This window comes from Cnephaeus nilssonii (genome assembly GCF_951640355.1).
Source record: "Cnephaeus nilssonii genome assembly, chromosome: 9".
NCBI lineage: Eukaryota > Metazoa > Chordata > Mammalia > Chiroptera > Vespertilionidae > Cnephaeus > Cnephaeus nilssonii.
In genome coordinates, this window is record NC_137080.1 from 84,661,470 (window position 1) to 84,680,830 (window position 19,361).

General features: G+C 41.4%; 1 protein-coding gene across 6 annotated transcripts in view; it reads left to right on the forward strand.

Annotated features, from left to right (window-relative positions):
- The window catches only part of ZNF318 (zinc finger protein 318), a 40,693-nt gene extending 22,693 nt beyond the window's left edge, over window positions 1-18,000 (forward strand). Inside the window, exons 1-5 of one of the 6 annotated variants that reach the window (XM_079780988.1) lie at window positions 5,635-5,675; window positions 5,785-5,882; window positions 6,137-6,236; window positions 7,332-7,450; window positions 7,717-12,049. In XM_079780988.1, coding sequence (XP_079637114.1) covers window positions 5,874-5,882; window positions 6,137-6,236; window positions 7,332-7,450; window positions 7,717-11,007 — 3,519 coding nt within the window. In that variant the 5' untranslated portion in view covers window positions 5,635-5,675; window positions 5,785-5,873 and the 3' untranslated portion in view covers window positions 11,008-12,049. Of the gene's footprint in view, window positions 1-5,471; window positions 6,237-7,331; window positions 7,451-7,716; window positions 12,050-16,855; window positions 16,934-17,483 lie in introns of those variants that run through there. The other 5 variants (XM_079780987.1, XM_079780991.1, XM_079780992.1 and 2 more) reach the window with 5 other exon arrangements.
- Window positions 18,001-19,361: the final 1,361 nt, after the last annotated feature.

Consider the following 19,361-nt stretch of genomic DNA (forward strand, 5'->3'; position numbering starts at 1 on the left):
GGGTTCTGTTTATTCACCAACCTCATGATAATCTATCATCTTTATTTGAGTCTTCATGTTCTCTGAAGCTAACAGGGATGTGTTGCAATTCGGTTTTCATTTCAGCAGTAAGGAACATTATATCTATAATCTCTTTTCTACCTGTTCTTGGTATTTCTTCTTTTTTTGCCTATCTTTAAAATGCATATTTGATTTTAGATTTTCGATTCATAAAAATAAACACATATTTCCATTCACTTAGACTACTATTATTAATACCTTGTTGTGTATTTCAAATATTCTTCTTCTGTTCATTAATTAATTTCACAAATATTTATTGATCTCTAAGAAAGTGCCCAGCACTATTCTAGATATGAGAAGTATAGCAGGGAACTGTATAGACAAAGTTCTTGTTTTTTATTCTCATGAAATAGGAGCAGATAGACAATAAATAAACAAGTTCAGGTTAAGTAATGACAATTGCCTAAAAAAAGGAAAACAGGATAAGGGATATAGTAGTTAGAGAAAGTTTTTTGGATAAGGTAACATTTGCTATTCTATGCCTATTTACATATCTATTGATTATTCAAATGTATTTTGTTACATATTTTTCTCAGTAAATAATGAACATCTTTTCATGTCAATAAATAGACTTCTCTGCCCTAGTCGGTTTGGCTCAGTGGATAGAGCATCGGCCTGTGGACTGAAGGGTCCCACGTTTGATTCCAGTCAAGGGCACATGCCTGGGTTGTGGGCTAGGTCCCTGGTAGGGGGCGTGCAGGAGGCAGCCGATCAATGACTCTCATCATTGATGTTTTTATCTCTCCCTTTCCCTCTCCCTCCCTCTCTGAAAGCAATAAAAATATATTAAAAAATAAAAATAGACTTCTTTAATAACATTTTTAAAAAATATTGTTGATTTTTTACAGAGAGGAAGGGAGAGGGATAGAGAGTTAGAAACATCGATGAGAGGGAAACATGGATCAGCTGCCTCCTGCACACCTCCTACTGGGGATGTGCCTGCAACCAAGGTACATGCCCTTGACCAGAATTGAACCTGGGACCTTGCAGTCCGCAGGCCGACACTCCATCCACTGAGCCAAACCGGTTAGGGCTTTAATAACATTTTTAATGATCTTATTTTATTGTATGGATATCAAAATTTATTTAATCAAGTCACCTGTTTTTGTTTTTCTTTTTTGTTTTTGGAATAAATCTTTATTGTTCAGATTATTACAGTTGTTACTCTTTTTCCCCCCATAGCTCCCCTCCACCCGGTTCCCACCCCACCCCATGCCCTTACTCCCCACGCCCTTACTCCCCACATTGTCCTCGTCCATAGGTGTAAGATTTTTGTCCAATCTCTTCCCACACACCCCCACCCTCCTTTCCCCCCTGATAATTGTCAGTCCACTCCCTTTCTATGCCCCTGATTCTATTATATTCACCAGTTTATTCTGTTCTTCAGATTTTTTATTCACTTGATTTTTAGATTCACTTGTTGATAGATATGTATTTGTTGTTCATAATTTTTATCTTTACCTTTTTCTTCCTCTTCTTAGAGAATACCCTTCAGCATTTCATATAATACTGGTTTGGTGGTGATGAACTCCTTTAGTTTTTTCTTGTCTGTGAAGCTCTTTATCTGACCTTCAATTCTGAATGATAACTTTGCTGGGTAGAGTAATCTTGGTTGTAGGTTCTTATTATTCATCACTTTGTATATTTCTTGCCATTCCCTTCTGGCCTGCTTAGTTTCTGTTGAGAAATCATCTGACAGTTGTATGGGTACTCCCTTGTAGGTAACTAACTGTTTTTCTCTTGCTGCTTTTAAGATTCTCTCTTTGTCTTTTGCTCTTGGCATTTTAATTATGATGTGTGTTGGTGTGGTCTTCTTTAGATTCCTCTTGTTTGGGGTTCTCTGCGCTTCCTGGACTTGTAAGTCTATTTCTTTCACCAAGTAGGGAAAGTTTTCTGTCATTATTTCTTCAAATATGTTTTCAATATCTTGCTCTCTCTCTTCTTCTGGCACCCCCATAATTTGGATGTTTGTACGCTTGAAGTTGTCCCAAAGGTTCCTTACACTATCTTTATACTTTTGGATTCTTTTTTCTTTTTGCTTTTCTGGTTGGGTGTTTTTTGCTTCTTTGTATTTCAAATCTTTGACTTGATTCTTGGAATCCTCTAGTCTGCTGTTGGATCTCTGTATATTATTATTTCAGTCAGTGTATGCTTAATTTCTGATTGGTTCTTTTTCATATCCTTGAAGGTCTCACTAAATTTCTCGGAGGTTTCTAGAAGATTCTTGAGTAACCTTATAACCGTGGTTATGAACTCTATATCCAGTAGTTTGCTTTCATCCATTTCTTTCATTTGTGACTTGTTTGTTTGTCTCCACATTTTGGCTGCTTCCCTGTGTTTGTTTCTATGTACTGGGTAGCTGCTAAGTCTCCTTGAGTTGATAGAGTGGCCTTGTGTGGTTGGTGTCCTATAGGGCCCATTGTCTCAGCCTCCCCAGTCACCTGAGGTGGAGGCTCTTGGTGCACCCCTTTGTGGGCTGTTTGCACAGTCTTGTTGTAGTTGAGCCTTGATTGTTGTTGGTATCACTGGGAGGAATTGACCTCCAGGCCAATTGGCTATGATGACCAGCTGTGTCTATACTGGAAGATCTGTTGCGCAGGAGCCACCCTTATGGGGCAGGACTTGCTTCAGTGGGACTTTGGTGCTCACTGGGTCTGCCCCTTGAGTGTGTCTCTTATGGATGTGAAGAGTTGTAATCCGGTATGGTCTCACTCTGACCACTGGGTACACTGGCTCTTGGATCTCCAAGGAGGTGCAAAGTCAGCCACTGTTTGGGGCCGCCCAGCAGGGGCTACAGAGACATCTGCAGATTCCTCCTCTTTGTATGGGGTTTGGAAGTGCCCAGACGAGGCCCAGCTGTGAAGCAAGGCTGCTGCTGCTGCCAGGTAGTGGGCCTTCTTTTGGAATCTCTGGGGCTCTCTCTCTGGGGCTCTCTGACCCAGTTGTAGTTTGTTTTAGGCAAAGGAACAGGTCATTCATATGCAAAAGCCGCTGCTCACAGCTTGGGTGTAATTGGGTGGGGCTGGGTCTCTGGGAATCACCAGGGGGGAGCAAACAGCAATGGCTGCCCTGAACTGGAGAAGTCCCTGGTTCTCTGCACGCCCTCCCTCTATCCCCCCACCCCTGCCTTGCAGGAACCATGATCGCTATGAGCACCTGTAAGAGTAAGCCACCCTCGCATTCCTGTCCCGATGCCAGACAGTCCAGTTTCTCCCCGTATATGTCTGGGTCCCCCAGAGTCTCCCCCGGAACTGGAGTTCAGAGCAAGCGGGAGCTTGTATCTCCCTCTCTGTTTAAAAAGCAGCACATCCAGGTGCAGCACTTTCCGTGCCTCCGCACTTCTTACCAGTCAGTCTCAGTGAGCTTTCTTCACCTCTCTAGTTGTGGAATTTCCACTCAGCTAGCTTTCCTGTGGTTCTGGGTGGTAGTTGTTCTGCCGTTTAGTTGTGGTTTTGATAGGCAGCAAGTATAGGTGATTACCTATGCCACCATCTTGGTTTCTGCCAAGTCACCTGTTTTTTGACATAATAATTTCTTTAGGCTAAATGTCAAGGAGGCCCTAGTTGGTTTGGCTCAGTGGATAGAGCGTCGGCCTGCTAACTGAAAGGTTTCAGGTTCCATTCCGGTCAAGGACACATTCCCGGGTTGTGCGCTCAATCCCCAGTGGGGGACTTGCAGGAGGCAGCTGATCCTTGATTCTCTCTCATCATGGATGTTTCTATCTCTCTCTCCCTCTTCCGTCCTCTCTGAAATCAATAAAAATATATTTTAAAAAATAAAATAAAATAAATGTCAACGAGTAAAATTACCAGGTCAAAGATTATAAAGAATTTTGAGGTATGTAATATGTATTTCTAGATTATCTTCCAGAAAGATGGTGCCAGTTAATACTCACCAACAATGTATGCATACACCCACCCCTTACCTGCTGGGCGTGATTTCTCTAATGACTCTTAAGTAATATTCTAGTAGAGAAAGATTATCTTTGGTGTGCTAATTGTTTTCCTTTCTCAATCCTGTCCTTTTCCCACCGGTCAATATTACGGGTGACCAGTTCCCTGATTTTGTCTACTATAGAACTGCGTGTATACTTAACCCACTCTGTGTTCCAAAATTATCTCTTTTTTTTTAAATATATTTTTATAGATTTCAGAGAAGAAGGGAGAGGGAGAGAAAGATACAAACATCAATGATGAGAGAGAATCACTGATTGGCTGCCTCCTGCATGCCCCACACTGAGGATTGAGCCAGCAACCCAGGCATATCCTCTCACTGGGAATTGAACCATGACCTCCTGGTTCATAGGTCGATGCTCAACCACTGAGCCACGCCGGCCAGACTCCAAAATTATCTTTTTTCCTTTCCTCACTCCCCAACATTAACCAAAATTCTTATTTCCTAAGTGTCTTGTTCTCAGCTTACTGACAAATGAATTCATACTAAAATATTTATTATTGATAACTTAATGTTTGGGAGTGATATACGGTATTTTAAAAGAGGATTCATGTTAACCGAGAGGTATAAATTGGTGGTGTATAATACCAATGGTGGTATTTTAGGCAGTTAGAACTATTTTACCCAGTCCTAGCAGGTTTGGCTCAGTGGATAGAGTGTTGGCCTGCAGACTGAAGGGTCCTGGGTTCAATTCCAGTCAGGGGCACATGCCCGGTTTGTGGGCTCAATCCCCAGTTGGGGGCATGTAGGAGACAGCCAATCAGTGATTCTCTCTCATTATTAATGTTTCTCTCTCTCTCTCCCTTTCCCTTCCTCTCTGAAATCAATAAAAATATACATTTTAAAAAAAGATATTTTACCCAGATTCTGTTGTCATCCCACATAGACTACTATCTGCTTTGTGTACAACATCAGCCCTGCTCTCTCCAGTGTTCCATAAGCATCTGTGATAAGTGAGTTTACTATCATCTATCTATTCTCTGCATTTGCGTAACCTATCAATTACCTTTTCCATTTGGGTTTTCTTCCCTCCATAGTTGTCATTATGATTTTAAAATTTAACTGTTATATTTAATTGCATAGGTAACACTTTCAACATCTACCAACGGGTATACAATAAAAAGATTCTTATCCTTTTTCTCTACTTTCCCTCCCAAGAGGCAGCCAGCTTTTCAATAATCTTTAGTATTCTTCTATATATTTGGGATATATAACTAAATATATTGCCATTGTGATTTATTCTCCATGAGGAGATAACATTATGGAGTCTAATTAGTTATGTTTGAGCCTTACAGACTTCTTGTGGAGTTTACCCCAGTTTATGCAGCTTTAGGCACTGGAAATATGATCATACAGGCCTATTTCTATAATTGTGATAGTCTACCTGCTTTTTCTGAGAGAATACAGATCTAGACTACCTTGAATTCCTTCTAAGTGCAGGGTTTTTCCCCCTGTAGGAATCAAAGGTAAACAATGAGAATTCTCGTACTAAGAGCCCCAAGCCTGCAGAGAGCCTCCAGCCAACTACTAAGCAATTTGATCAGCCCATTGCTGCCTATGAGTATTATGATGCTGGCAATCACTGGTGCAAGGACTGCAACACCATCTGTGGGACCATGTTTGACTTCTTCACCCATATGCACAATAAGAAGCATGCACAGGTAGGTACTCTGCCCTCTGTTATTTCTACTCTCACCCATCTTCCCCTCAAACTTCTATACCCCTATCTGCATTACAAAGCTGGCAAATGAAACATTCTCATATGGGCAGGAGCCCCAATATGAAGAGCCAAGAGATACCAACAAAGGAGACACCATCCCCAGAGCTCAGTCTAGGGGACCTGCCTGTAACTAAACACCATGACAAGTGTAAGTGAGGCTTCAGCCTCTTTTGATTCCTTGAGTACCTGATTATTTGTTTCATTTTATCCATTGCTGGTACTTGCTCTAACATTTGTTTACCTTTTCCACAGGTGATTTCCATTTAAACAGTTGGCAGAGCGGGTGGGGGTGGGTAGCTGGGGCCTTCTGGTCCCCCCTGGTGTGTGGGGAGAAAGAAAAAGAAAAGCGGGTCATTGAGTTTTCAGTGCTGTTGTGTGAGCACCTCTGCCTCTTGCAAATAGACATTGGATCCCTACAACAGACCTTGGGCTTCAAAGACCCAGAGTGAGGCCAAGCAAGATGCTGTAAAGCGCACTGACAAGATAACTGTTCCTGCAAAAGGTATGTTTCCTCCCTACCATTTTTGTGATTTCCTTATATTCAGCCAAGGAGGTGTCCCTGAACTAAAGTGTTAGGAAGCAGCATAGGGTGAGACAAATACTTTTTAAAAAATATATATTTTATTGATTTTTACAGAGAGGAAGGGAGAGGAATAGAGAGTTAGAAACATTGATGAGAAACATCGATCAGCTGCCTCCTGCACACCCCCTACTGGGGATGTGCCCGCAACCAAGGCACATGCCCTTGACTGGATTCGAACCTGGGACCCTTCAGTCCACAGGCCGACGCTCTATCCACTGAGCCAAACCGGCTAGGGTGAGACAAATACTTTTGATAAAACTGTAAGAATGCCTTCTGCGTGTAAAGCAGTCTACTAAGTCATGAAGAAATATAGAATTGCATAAGACAAGAATGTTCCCTATCCATATGGCCAAAAATCCAACAAATATTAAACATGTAGACCACTTAAAAATGTAATTTACTTGGTCACTGGCTTATGCACTAAAATCTTATTTATTTGAAATCCAGATAAAAAAGAACAATAAGGTGCAGTAATTTAACTGCCTTTTCAGCTATGTAATATTTTTGAATAGTCATTGTTAAGGGAGTAAAATGAGAAATAGGAAATATCTTTATCTTTAAACTTCTCAATTTCATTCCTTCATAAGTAGTCAATGCTGCTACATCCTTTAGATCTGAAGGAAGTAGATGATTTCTGAGTAATATCAATATGACAGATCCTCATACAGATGGTACTATGCTAACTATTTGGCAGAATAGTTTTTCAGTCTCCTAAAATACTTAGTGCTGGTTGGATTTTGAGGAGAATTGGCAATAGAAATGAGTCTGTCACAGGAAATTCCTGAATATACCAGTTAATGTTCCCAAGAGGTAGAAGGCATAGATCCTGAGTTCAAGCTTTAAGTTGGAAAGACTGTGCCATTGAAATTCATCTAAATATTGCTACTTACTCAAAGTGGGTAAGGTCCTCTGTATATTAACATTTTACTGTAAAGGGGAAGTGGGATTTCCTTTGGTTGCTGTCATCCTGGGTGGAAATAACTTAGTTTCTTGACTTTCTTCCACTTCCTCCAGGCTCTGAGTTTCTGATTCCCATCACTGGATATTACTGCCAGCTCTGTGAGGAATTTTTGGGGGATTCAATTTCTGGAGAGCAACATGTGAAGGGTCACCAACACAATGAGAAATATAAGGTTGGTTTTTGTATTTGCCTATGGAGTTTACCACTTTCTGCAGTAATCCTTTTGCCTTTGTCAAACAAGTTGAGAGCCATAAAAAATCATTAACACTTCAAATTCCATATGATCACTAGGAAGTTTTCAATTCTAGTGAGAGATGCTGACCTGATAGAACCATCTATATCCTTGAGGAAGATGATGTCTAGGGATTAGTGTGGTCAAGATTGTCTCTCTTATAGTATTTTGACCAGTTGTTGAGCCTTTATCTTTTCTCTTCCCAGAAATATGTGGTTGAAAACCCATTGTATGAGGAGCGACGGAATCTGGACCACCAAGCTGGCTTGGCTGTGGTCCTAGAGACAGAACGCCGACGTCAGAGTGAGCTAAAGCGCAAACTTACTGAGAAACCAAAGGAAGAGAAAAAAGAAAAAAAGGCAAAGATCCTGAAAGACGTAAAGGAAGATGACAAGGTCTTTGAGGAATTAGAGGACCAACTCTCTGAGGACAGTAACTCCCCTGAAAAGGCTGAAAACAAGAGGAAGGGTAGCATTAAACTACAATTAAAAGAAGAAGTAAAGAAAGAATCACCAGCATCTTCCTCTTTTGGGAAATTCAGCTGGAAGAAGCCAGAAAAAGAGGAGGAAAAAAATTCAGTGGCCCAAAGTATGCCCAAGGAAGAGACCATGGAAAGCAGTAAGGACAAAGAGGATGGCAAAGCTGAAGCTGGAAAGGCAAAGCCCATCAAAATCAAGCTCTCTGGGAAAACTGTTGTTGCACATACTAGCCCTTGGATGCCTGTTGTGACAACTTCAACCCAGACTAAGATCCGACCCAACCTGCCTATTCCATCCACAGTGCTCCGTAAGTCAGGGTTAGCCACAGTCAGCAAGCCAGCTCCTCTTAACACCTTTCTATCCATCAAGTCCTCTGGAACCACTGCTAAACCTCTCCCAGTGGTTAAAGAATCTTCATCTGATCTCCTCTTGCCTCCTGATATCATCTCCAAAGCATTTGGAGGGGAAGAAGTGATTCTAAAAGGGTCTCCAGAGGAAAAAATGATGTTGGCTGAAAAGAAGGAGCCATCCCATATACCTGAACAAATTCTTCCACCTCCTCCACCACCTCCTCCACCCCCACCCCCACCACCCCCAGTGATACCTCATCCAGCTGCAGCTGCTCCTTCTGCTCAAGCAAAGTCTGTTTTGGCTCCAGTAAAATCAAACCCAACTGTATCTCACACTCTCAGCCCTGGCTTCCTGGGTCCTAACATTTTGAATCCAGTGTTGCCGGCAGCCATCATAGCCTCAGCACAGCCAACTGCCATTCCTTCTGACGAGACAGCTCCTGGGGTGAGTGAGAGTGACCGGGACCAGACCCTATTCTCTGTGTTAGTGCGTCCACCACCTCCCCTCTCAAGTGTGTTCAGTGAACAAGCCAAAAAATTGGAAAAGCGAAATTCATGCTTAGCCACAGCCAATGCTAAGGACCTGTATGACATATTCTACAGTAGTGGTGGAAAGGGGGGCCCTGAGACTAAGCTGAGTGGTGGTCCATTGGCCAATGGGGAAAATAGCAACTTTTCTAGAGCTGAAAGTTCAGACACCTTTTCCACTTCTACTTTGAACAGCAGTGCATCTCAAGAGGAGTTGCCTCGAGATAGAAGTTTGGTTTCTGCTCCTTCATTTGGAAACCCTAAAAAACACATTGCAAAAACTCCGGTGTCCCTAGGGAAATGGTCAGTTGTAGACTCAAAAAGCAGAGGCAGCAGCTATGGCTTCCTACAGCCTCTGACAAGGTTGTGTCAAAGCAAGCCTTATGAAACTGTTACCCCAAAGACAGACACTTTGGCTTTGTGGACTTCTAGCTCCTTCCAGGATGGCACTAATAGGGATATATCTCCAGAAGGAAAAATGGAAGTTGACCTGGGAGAGCCAGGGCCACCAGGTGTAGAGCCAGCTCCTCACCTGTCAGATAAATACTGTAAAACCATGGAATCTCAGAAATTGGTAGAAACCCATCTTATGAAATCTGGTAGCATGGATGAGGAAAGCCAAGAGCTTCACCAATCTAAGGATTGTGGAGAAAGTAAGATAGAGGCAAACACTGATCTAAAAAAAATGGGAGCAAAGCTCTCTGAGAGGATGGTAGAAAAGGGAATAGGCATCAGTGTTGGCCCCAATAATATAGAGGATTCTAATTTGAATCATAGGAACAGATACATGTGGGAGGGAAAAATAGAACAGCACAAATTGCAAATGACTGACAAAAAGATGGAACACTCCAAGAAATTGATGATAGGAAGTGAAACTCAAAGTAAAGTAATGATTGAATTGAGTGCACAGACTCTCTCTTCCACAAAGGCAAAAATAGACTCATTTCCACTGAAAACTAGGTCTTTACTCCAGAACCCACAGGACACAACTGTGAAAATTTCTACTCCAGAATTGCTTCTTCAGTCCCCAGCCCGATCAGATACATATATAACAGATTGTGAGTGCCTAGAAAATTCAACTCCAGAATCAACTTCTAGAGCTTCAAGGTACAGAAGTCTCAAATTCAAGAGAGAAAGATCGAAAGATATTCAGGGTAAATTGATCTGTGAACTGGCTGATTGGGATGAGAACAAGAAGCCAGAGGCCAGGGAGAGCGTGGAAAAACCAGAAGCAGACACCCTGGAGCTACGAGATGTCCACCCAGAGTTAACAGTGACAATAGAGAGCAAGGCCTTAGAAGACTTAGAAGTTACAGACTTGAAAGTAGAAAAGCTTGCTGCCCTCGGGAACCTGGGGGATATGGGTATTGATTTCTGCAATACTCAAGTAGACCCAGCACATAGATCCCCAACTGCCCTGACTCAGAAATTGTATGAAGAAAATTCTTTGTCAGCTATAGGATGTAATGCCCCACCTCTCACTGACTTTGAACCAATCCCATCCTTTTCTGAGTTTCCATTAGATTCTCCCAAAACCCCGGTGCTTAACTTTGAAGCAGAGGGTGAACAAACCTCATCTAATCCCAGAAGTGGGAGGATCACTCCTAACATTTTGAAAACTGGACATCCTATAGAAAATGTTGACCTTGGCTTGGGGAGTCTAGAGGGAACACATCAGGCCCTTGACCTGTTGGCAGGAGGAATGATGCCTGAGGAAGTAGAAGGAACTTCTCAATTAGAGAAACAAGATTCACTCTGTTTGGAATCGGAAACAATAAACCCCGAAGGCCTTGGGCCATCTCCTTGCCTTCCAGACCTTGTTGACTTTGTCCCACGGACATCTGGAGTTCAGAAAGAGAAGTTATGTTCTCATCTCCCTATACCAGGTGAACCTTCGGAGTGCAGTTCCTTAGAGATGGGACCACTACAGCCAGAAATAGTGAATGCATCCATCACAAGGGTAGCAGTTCCTCCAGTAGATGAAGATAATGAAAACCCTTTGAATTTGGTAAAATCTTTGACTTCCGGGTCCTCTACAAGGGAGCAGGTAATTGGAGGCAATACTGTCACTCAGGAAATACTTGCACGAGAAGCTGCAGTTGATGTCCAGGACCACACAGAATCCAGTGTTCACAACTAGTACATATCCAGAGCTACTTGTGGATGAATCAAATTGACTTCTAGAAATCCAGTGCCCAAATGATCCAGGACTATGGCTATCTCATCCGGAACCTACACCATGAGATGCAGTCAGCATCTAAATGTTCATGGAAGAAAAAAATAGTTACCTCCTTTCCTTTTTTTTTTCTTTCTCCTTAAGATATCAGACAAATCAATCATAATTTCTATACATATCTGTAAAAAAGTATTTTCTGTTAAAGTTTTTTGCCAATTTATTTTCTCCTACTTTGTCATTAAAATCAAATGTCTATCTGGCTTACCACATAGTGTGCTTTGATTGTATTTTTGCCTTTGACTCTGCCATTTCTGAAATGTGGGGGGAGGAAGAACTGACTTCTCCAATTGCTGTGTTGTATCCCCACCCAGTTTTCTGGGCAGCTTGGTGGGTCTCTGGGAGAAACACAAGAAAGCCTACAGAAATGGAAAACTGATGAAGGAAGGATTGTTCCTCTGTTAGGCTTCCATTTGGATGGGCCTGCCTTAATTTTGTTTACTGTTTACTTCCTCGTGGCATGTCAACCCCCATACTTTCCTCATTCTGTTGCTTTTGCTTGAAATGGTCCTACTAACTCACAAATCTGTTTGGAAAAGGCCTCAGTAAACATGGAAGAAAATCTAGCAGGCTCACTATTGGAAGACGACAAATCGGTAAGGCTTATTCATAGCTCAGTGCCAGAAGCAGATATGCTTTTGGGGTCACTTTTGTTTTCAAAATGGCCTTTGCTTATTGTATTGTGATGCAGTAATACTTTGTGTTAAATTGCATAGCAGTCATTTCTGTTCTGAAGAGGCAGAAGATCTGAAACTTGTTCTGGGATTGGATTTATTCTCTGTTCCACAACCCATATGTATTCCTTTCTCTACCTCTTCCCAAGTTATTTCCACCATAGTGTGATGTTTTGGGTTGTACATTTTGTTCAAAAGATTAAAGAATTTATGAGTTGGCTTGGACAAGTTTAACTTTATTTTTAATGTGTTAATTACTTGGAATAAATGTATTAATCTCATGTTTCTTTCTGGATTTTTGTTTTGAAACCACACACATTTGACCTCCACAGGAAAACTAAAGCAATGAATCCGCACTGCTCTATTTTCTATACTCCCTCCAATTGTTTGTTTTTTGTTTTTTTTTTGGGGGGGGCTACTTTCTTTATGCAAATTATTAGATTATAGTCTGTGCTCCAGTGCTGCCTAGATGGGTAGTAAATAGTGGACCGTGGTCTAGTTTTGGCATCTTCCTGTTGTTAAGCTTTTTATATAACTTGGTGTTGACTCTCCCTAGCTCCTCTGGGAACTGAGCTTCCCCAGGAACACGCATGTTCTTGCTGAGTGCTCTTGGGAATCAGGGAGCTTGGTCCTCAGGTGTTCTCACATCTGTTGTCAGCAATCTATAAACTGTCTCAACAGAGGCTGCAGAGTCTTGTTCCCCCCCCAACCTCCCCTCCCCCAACTCTCAAAAATAATGCAAAGTTGCCAATCTGTTTTCTTAAGAATTCTTTTGTCCCTGTTTCCTTGTGTGCAGAGCTATAGAATCCCTACTTTGAGTTTGGAAGACTATTTGCTTTTTCTAGAGCCTTGACTAATATTTATTTAGAAGTTGTCTTGGCCTCTCTTCATCATGTTGTGAAAAGGGCACAGATTTTAGGTTCTTTAATGTTCATCAGCCAGTTGCCTTGCTGTGATTTGGAACATGTTACTTCACCTCACGATGCCACAGAGGTCCGTCCGCCCTTCTTTAAGATGAAGATTATTATCTCCATCTCAGCACCAAATGTGTACAGGGTCAGGCCTCCTGAGGAGTTGTTTAGGGCTGCTTTTTTAGGCTGAAGCCTGCATTCAATGCACTTTTCTGGCCTGGAAACTAGATTGATTCAGAAGGCTAGCTATGCACAGCTAGCTTCAGAGAAAATAAAAGTTTAAAATGCCAGTTGTTACTGATTTTCAGAACTGTTCCCTTAGTAAGTTCCGCCTCCCTTTGGGGAAAGGTGGGCAAGTTTAGAGAAAGAGTGATGTGGGGTTAATCCTATCCAGAACACACTCCTAACCTCACTTCATCTCAGAGGGAGTCAGAATCCTTTTCCAGGTCAGGAGAGGGCTACTTGAGAAGGGAAGGGAAGAGAAGCAAAATTTAGGAAGGGCAGAACTAATTCAAGTAGCTGGGGCTGGAGTACTTTGAGCAACTCTTGTACTCTCTTGATAACTTGAAGCTTTATGCTAAAGGCATCTGCCATCCTCAAAGGTTTTCTAGAATAATGCTCCTTAAAACAGCTGAAGCAACAGTATTCTTCATATCTGCCTTGAAACCAGCAGAGGGAGAGCTTTTAGGATTCTGTGGTCTGGGCAGGAAGTGTTGCTGGCTTCCTCTAGACCGTGGGATCTAGCTTTGAAGCCCATCCAGAGAAGCCATGTGAAAGAAAGGGCAGAACTCGTAACCCAGTCGCTAGCTCCTAGAGCAGTGATGGCGAACCTATGACACGCGTGTCAGCACTGACACGCGTAGCCATTTCTGATGACACGCGGCCGCATGCCGAGGATGAAACATTTGCTGCTCCTGAGGATGAAACATTTGCGACTAGAGTCTTGGAGTTAGTTTTTTCCTCAAAGTGACACACTACCCGAGTTATGCTCAGTTTTTTGGCGAAGTTTGACACACCAAGCTCAAAAGGTTGCCCATCACTGTCCTAGAGTTTCAGTACCATCATGGTACTGAATACATTTTTACCTTGGGAGACAGAGGCATAAGCAGGGAGTGGCCCTAATCTTTATGTGTGGCTTATGGAATATAACTGTGTTTTAAATTTCTGCAAACATCAGAAGCATTTTTTTTTTTATCAGAAGCATTTTTATTGGATCCTCTCAACTGTGAGAACCATTGATGAGCAGTTACGTTTAAATTTGGGCAAACACTTAATTTTTACCCAAGTTGTATAAATAACTCCCTAAAAATTTCCCTTGGTTCTGTGAATGGAGACCTCTTGCTTTATAAACCATCTTTCTCCTATTCACAGCTAGCTTCAGGGCACATAATACTCTTAATAACCTTTCTATTAAGTATTCCCACTTTACCTCATGCCACTCCATCTCTTTAAAAAAGTCTAAAAAGTAAAAAAGTTAGCTAATGTTTTGGTAGCAAAGCATGACAGAACATATGCCCATTTACCAGACTACCAGGTTCAGGGACTTAGGAAGAATGGGGAGAGGTATGTGTATATTTAGGGTTCGCGTTACAGTATACAGGCATCCAATGGGGATGTTAAGTATATATTTTTAAAGGGTAGAGGTGAGTTCAGAGAGGAAATGACATATAAAGGAAGTGAGGTGGGGTTTTAAAAATACATCCCTAAAACTTGGTTCTCACTTCAACAAAGCTTACCTACCAAGACCAGAATGAGAATCTAATGAGCAAGATTCTCATTTATTAACAATTTTGGGAGAAAATGGACAAATGAAAGTTTGTTTGGGGTTGTGAGCACATTTCTTCTGTGTGCAGTTTAATTTTGCAATAATTATGTAGTTTTAAATAAAAAATATGTATACAGTAACAATATTCATTGATAAGCCAAGCAGTTGAACTTACAATGAAAATCTTTTGCCCTTAAAAAATACCAACAAATCACCGCCCTGGCTGGGTAGCTCAGTTGGTTAGAGCATTGTCCTGATTTCAATCCCCAGTGAGGACATACAAGACTCAACCAGTGGGTGCATAAATAGGTAAAGCAACGAATTGATGTTTCTCTCTCACTGCCTTCCTCTCTCTAAAATCAACCAGTACATTTTTTTTTAAAAAAAACACCACCATCCCGATTTGCCCTCAACCCTTAAACATTTTCAAAAAGACCATGTACATTTTCACTGTAGCACTTAATGTGGTTGTAATTTGACATTTATGTGTTTGATTCATATTGCTTCCCTTCCCCCCAACTAGATTACAAACTCTCCAAAGCAGTCTGTCATTGCTTACTGTTGTGTTTTGTTTTTACCATTGTATTTACAGTGCATAGTTGCCTGGCACAAAAGAGTATGCAATAAAAGTTCATTAAAAAAGTCAGTGTGGGGGGTAGGGGGGGGCAATGGTAAGATATGTACACATATAATACCTTAATAAAAAAAAAAAAAGTCAGTGTGGGGCCCTGGCCGGTGTTACTCGATGGTTAGAGCATTGTCCTATGCACCGAAGGGTTGTGGGCCTGATCCCTGGTTGGGGCGTGTACGGGAGGCAACCAATCTGGAATCAATGAAAACAACAACAACAACAACGCCAACAATAAAAAACAGTCCTCGGGTGAGGATTTTTAAAAAAATAGAAGCAATGTGGTAATAGTAACTATTTTTTATTAACTGATTGTTAATACTTAGCAATTTATAAGTGGGTAAAAGCTATACATTGATTGTATTTGTTGGATGCTTAGTACTCCACAAGCCAGCTATCTTGCGTCTGTCCTGGATCTTTGTATACAAAGCACTGTCTATTACAATGAGTGCATGTCAAGGCTACCAGTGAGCCCTTCATTTCAATAGCATTCTGGAATAGTGGTTCCAGGCCAGAAGGGGGACACACTGGCCCTGAAACTCCTAGAAGAAAAATTTTGGATGGGAAATGGGGGTCAACTGACCTTAGAGTTAACAATAAAAGGCTTTGGGGACTCTGATTTTCAGATGATTTTATAGGCATGTTGAAGTTAGTTGGTCAAACTCCAAATCTCTCTGATTTGGCTGAAGGAGTAATTCAACCCCTTCATGGCTCAACATCATCTTGTCACCTCATCAAAACTACATCAAGCTGCCAATTTTATTCTGGAAGGAAACAGAAACATTAACCAAAAAGGTTGCCTTGGGAAGAGGGAAGAGGGATGCTTTCACTTTTTATTTTGTATCTTTTTTTTTTTTTTTGGTATCTTTTTTGTTTCAAACATTCTGACTATGAAATGCATTTATATATAATACAAATATGCTATACAGAAAACATGTATACACACATATAAAATATATAATATTTATGTCAGTAAGTGTTTTTTTGGTGCTGTGGAATTGTAAACCAGGTTTTTCTTTTTCCTTCTATATACTTTTATGTATTAAAAAATGGTGGTTTTTTTTTTAAGTTGTGTATCTCCCACTCAGTGCATTCCTGTCTTCACTGCTCTTGTCAGTTTTCCATCATTACAAACAGGTCTTGCTGCTTTTCCCTCAAGGTTCCTTAGATTCCTCTACTCCCATCAAGGCTGGGCAAAACACATTCTTTAAGAATCTCCATTCTTGATGAAAGCCATTTTTTTTTCTTCTTCCTCTCTTCTGTTCCCTTTCTCTTGCCCTGACGTCTGTTGAGCTGGTTATGTATTTCCTTTCATGCTGTATAAGCACTTGGATTTATGTTACATAAATCAAGATTCCTGTTTTCACAAAGCTTACTTTAATAAAGGTACATTATATATCACAAAGTCTTCGTTGCATGCAAAAAGACAAGATAACTCATATCCAGATGTATTGATTGAAAGCTTTACTGGCTTTTCTTTCTACTTGTTGAGTATCAGGCAAGAAAGGAGTTTTGTAGAAAATAAGGGAAATGAGCATGCTTAATGGAAGTGAATGAGCAGGGTAAAAATGGAGTCAGAGTTAAATAATGGTAGAGGATGTAGAGAAAGATAGCAAAGAGATAAAATCAACCATATTAAGGTATTATTTTTCTTTTATCGCTCTTCTACTTTGCCCATGCTAAAGTTCTGTCCAGACCTCCTATAGCATACCTACATAAGGATAAATTATGATGACATTTACTGACTCTTCACCTACCTATCCTCCTTTCTTTTCAGGAGTAATTGCAGAAGTCTTCAGATTTCCAGAAGAAAGGTCTGCAGACGACATCTCTACACCAGCGATAGAAGCCACAGGTACCATAGAAATGATGAGTGTCCTTGGGCAGTCACCTCTAGGGTCTGACTTCCAGAAGGTGGGTATGGCTGCTGGGGCAGGAGTGGGTTGTGGAGGAGGTCCTGTCATTTTAGCTACCAGTAAATGGTGAATTGGGTGAGCAAATATGTATGTACTAGAGGCCTAGTGCACGAAATCTGTGCACTTGGGGGGGGGGGGCTGTCCCTCAGCCCTGCCTGCGCCCTCTCGCAGTCTGGGAGCCCTCGGGGGATATCTGACTGCCGCAGAGGTGGGAGAGACTCCTGCTACCACTGGTGTGCTCACCAGCCATGAGCCTGGCTCCTGTGTCGAGCATCTGCCCCCTGGTGGTCAGTGCACATCATAGTGATCGGTCCTTCCACCGTTTGGTCAATTTGCATATTAGCCTTTTATTATATATGATGATGTCAGTAGAGGAGGAACAAGGTGAAGAAAGGCATAGGAGAGAGATGTTTTAAACTTGCCATTTCTCATCTCAAATTATCTTCTAACTTTCATCAATCATTTTGTGCCATAATATTTATGTTAAAGGTGTGGAGTTTAGATCTTCTCAGGCCTCCTGGACCCTGGGTCCAAATGTTCCCAGCAAGGAGAACATCTCATATCTTGATTTCAGCCTTCTTTACTGGTCCATACAAGAATCAAGGTAAAAAATTGGTGTATCCTTTGAGGACAAGTATGAGTAGACAAAGGGGGCTCAAGGAAAGGCATACAATCACAAAGGGGGTGTTTGAATAATCCTTGAACTTCAGACGTCAGGACAGCTGTTGACTAGTTTCCATTCAGTTTTACTAGCTCTCCTACATACATTGAAACATCTACTACACAGAAGCAGGCAGAATCATTTCAAAATGCCAAGGAAATACCTTACTCTCTCCATTTAAATTGCCAGTGGGTTCTTCTTTTGTGCTTTGGGACTATAGGCTTAGGAACACAGTGAAGATGAGAACCAGAACCAAATAAGATTTAGCTGAGCTTGAAGTCCTTTAAACTCTTGCTTCATTTAAGTCTGAGCTTCCCCTGCTCCAGATTTACCCTTAAAAATATTAGCCTAGCCCTGACTGGTTTTGCTCAGTGGTTAGAGCATCAGCCTGCGGACTGTGGGGTCCCAGGTTCGATTCCAGTCAAGTGCGTGTACCTTGGTTGCGGGCACATCCCCGGTGGGGGGTGTGCAGGAGGCAGCTGATCAATGTTTCCCTCTCATCGATGTTTCTGGTTCTCTATCCCTCTCCCTTTCTCTCTGTAAAAAATCAATAAAATATATTTTTTAAAAATAAAAATATTAGCCTAGTTTTGTTCCCTATATATAATTCCAGGCACTTTCAGTGTCTTGGAAGTCTACTTTTTGTCCAAATAAATATATGATTTGGGTAACTTTTGGGAATACTCATAACATTACAAATATTTAAAAATGTACAAACAAAGGCATCAATAGAATAAGAAGTAAAAGGTAAGAAGTATCTTGGGGCCTCTTGCTGCTGAACTTAATTAAGGGCTACTCATTCCTAAAGCATGACCCTGTAGATGAGGCAATGGAAAGCAGCCTAGTGCCAGGCTGCCAACACTTTGTCACCACCACTTTCCCTTGCTCCAGCCCAAGATATGCTTCTCATCAGCTACCACATTCCTCGGGTCAGGGGCAATCAAGGGAATTGGTCACAGCTTTCATTCCTCACTATAACTCACCTACTAACCAGTCCCTGGTTTGCTGCTTAGACCTCCATTTTTCAGTTGTGTCTGAAGTCCCCTTTTAAGAGGTGTCGACCTGGGGGATGGGCAGGAGGAAAGGGAACATTTGTTAGAATACTGTTTTTCCCGTTGGGTTTCTTAAAAAAAAAAAAGGATAGTTTTTATTGATTTCAGAGAGAGGAAGGGACATCAATGATGAGAGAGAATCATCAATCAGTTGCCTCCTGCACGCCCCCTACTGGGGATTGAGCCCACAACCCAGGCATGTGTCCTGACCAGGAATCGAATCGTGACCTCCTGGATCATAGGTTAATGCTCAACCACTAAACCATACCAGCCAGGCAGTAACAACTTTTTAAAAATAAAATGTTATGTTAAAGTATAAGGTGCATATAAAAAAACCCAAAAGTACACATATCACAAGTGTTAATCTCAATACTTTTCACAAAGAAAACAAACCTGGGTAACCTACACTCAAATAAAAAAAAAGAATATGACCAACACCCCTAAAGCCCCTCCCATATCCTCTACCAGTCACTACTTTCCCAAAATGTAACCACTATTCCAACTGCTATCTCAAGTGTTAGTTTTGCTTTTTGATGGAGATGAAATTCACATAACAAAAATAACCATTTTAAGGTTAATAATTCAGTGGCATTTAGTATATTCACAATGTTGTTCCACCATCACCTTGGTCTATTTTCATAACCCCAAAATAAA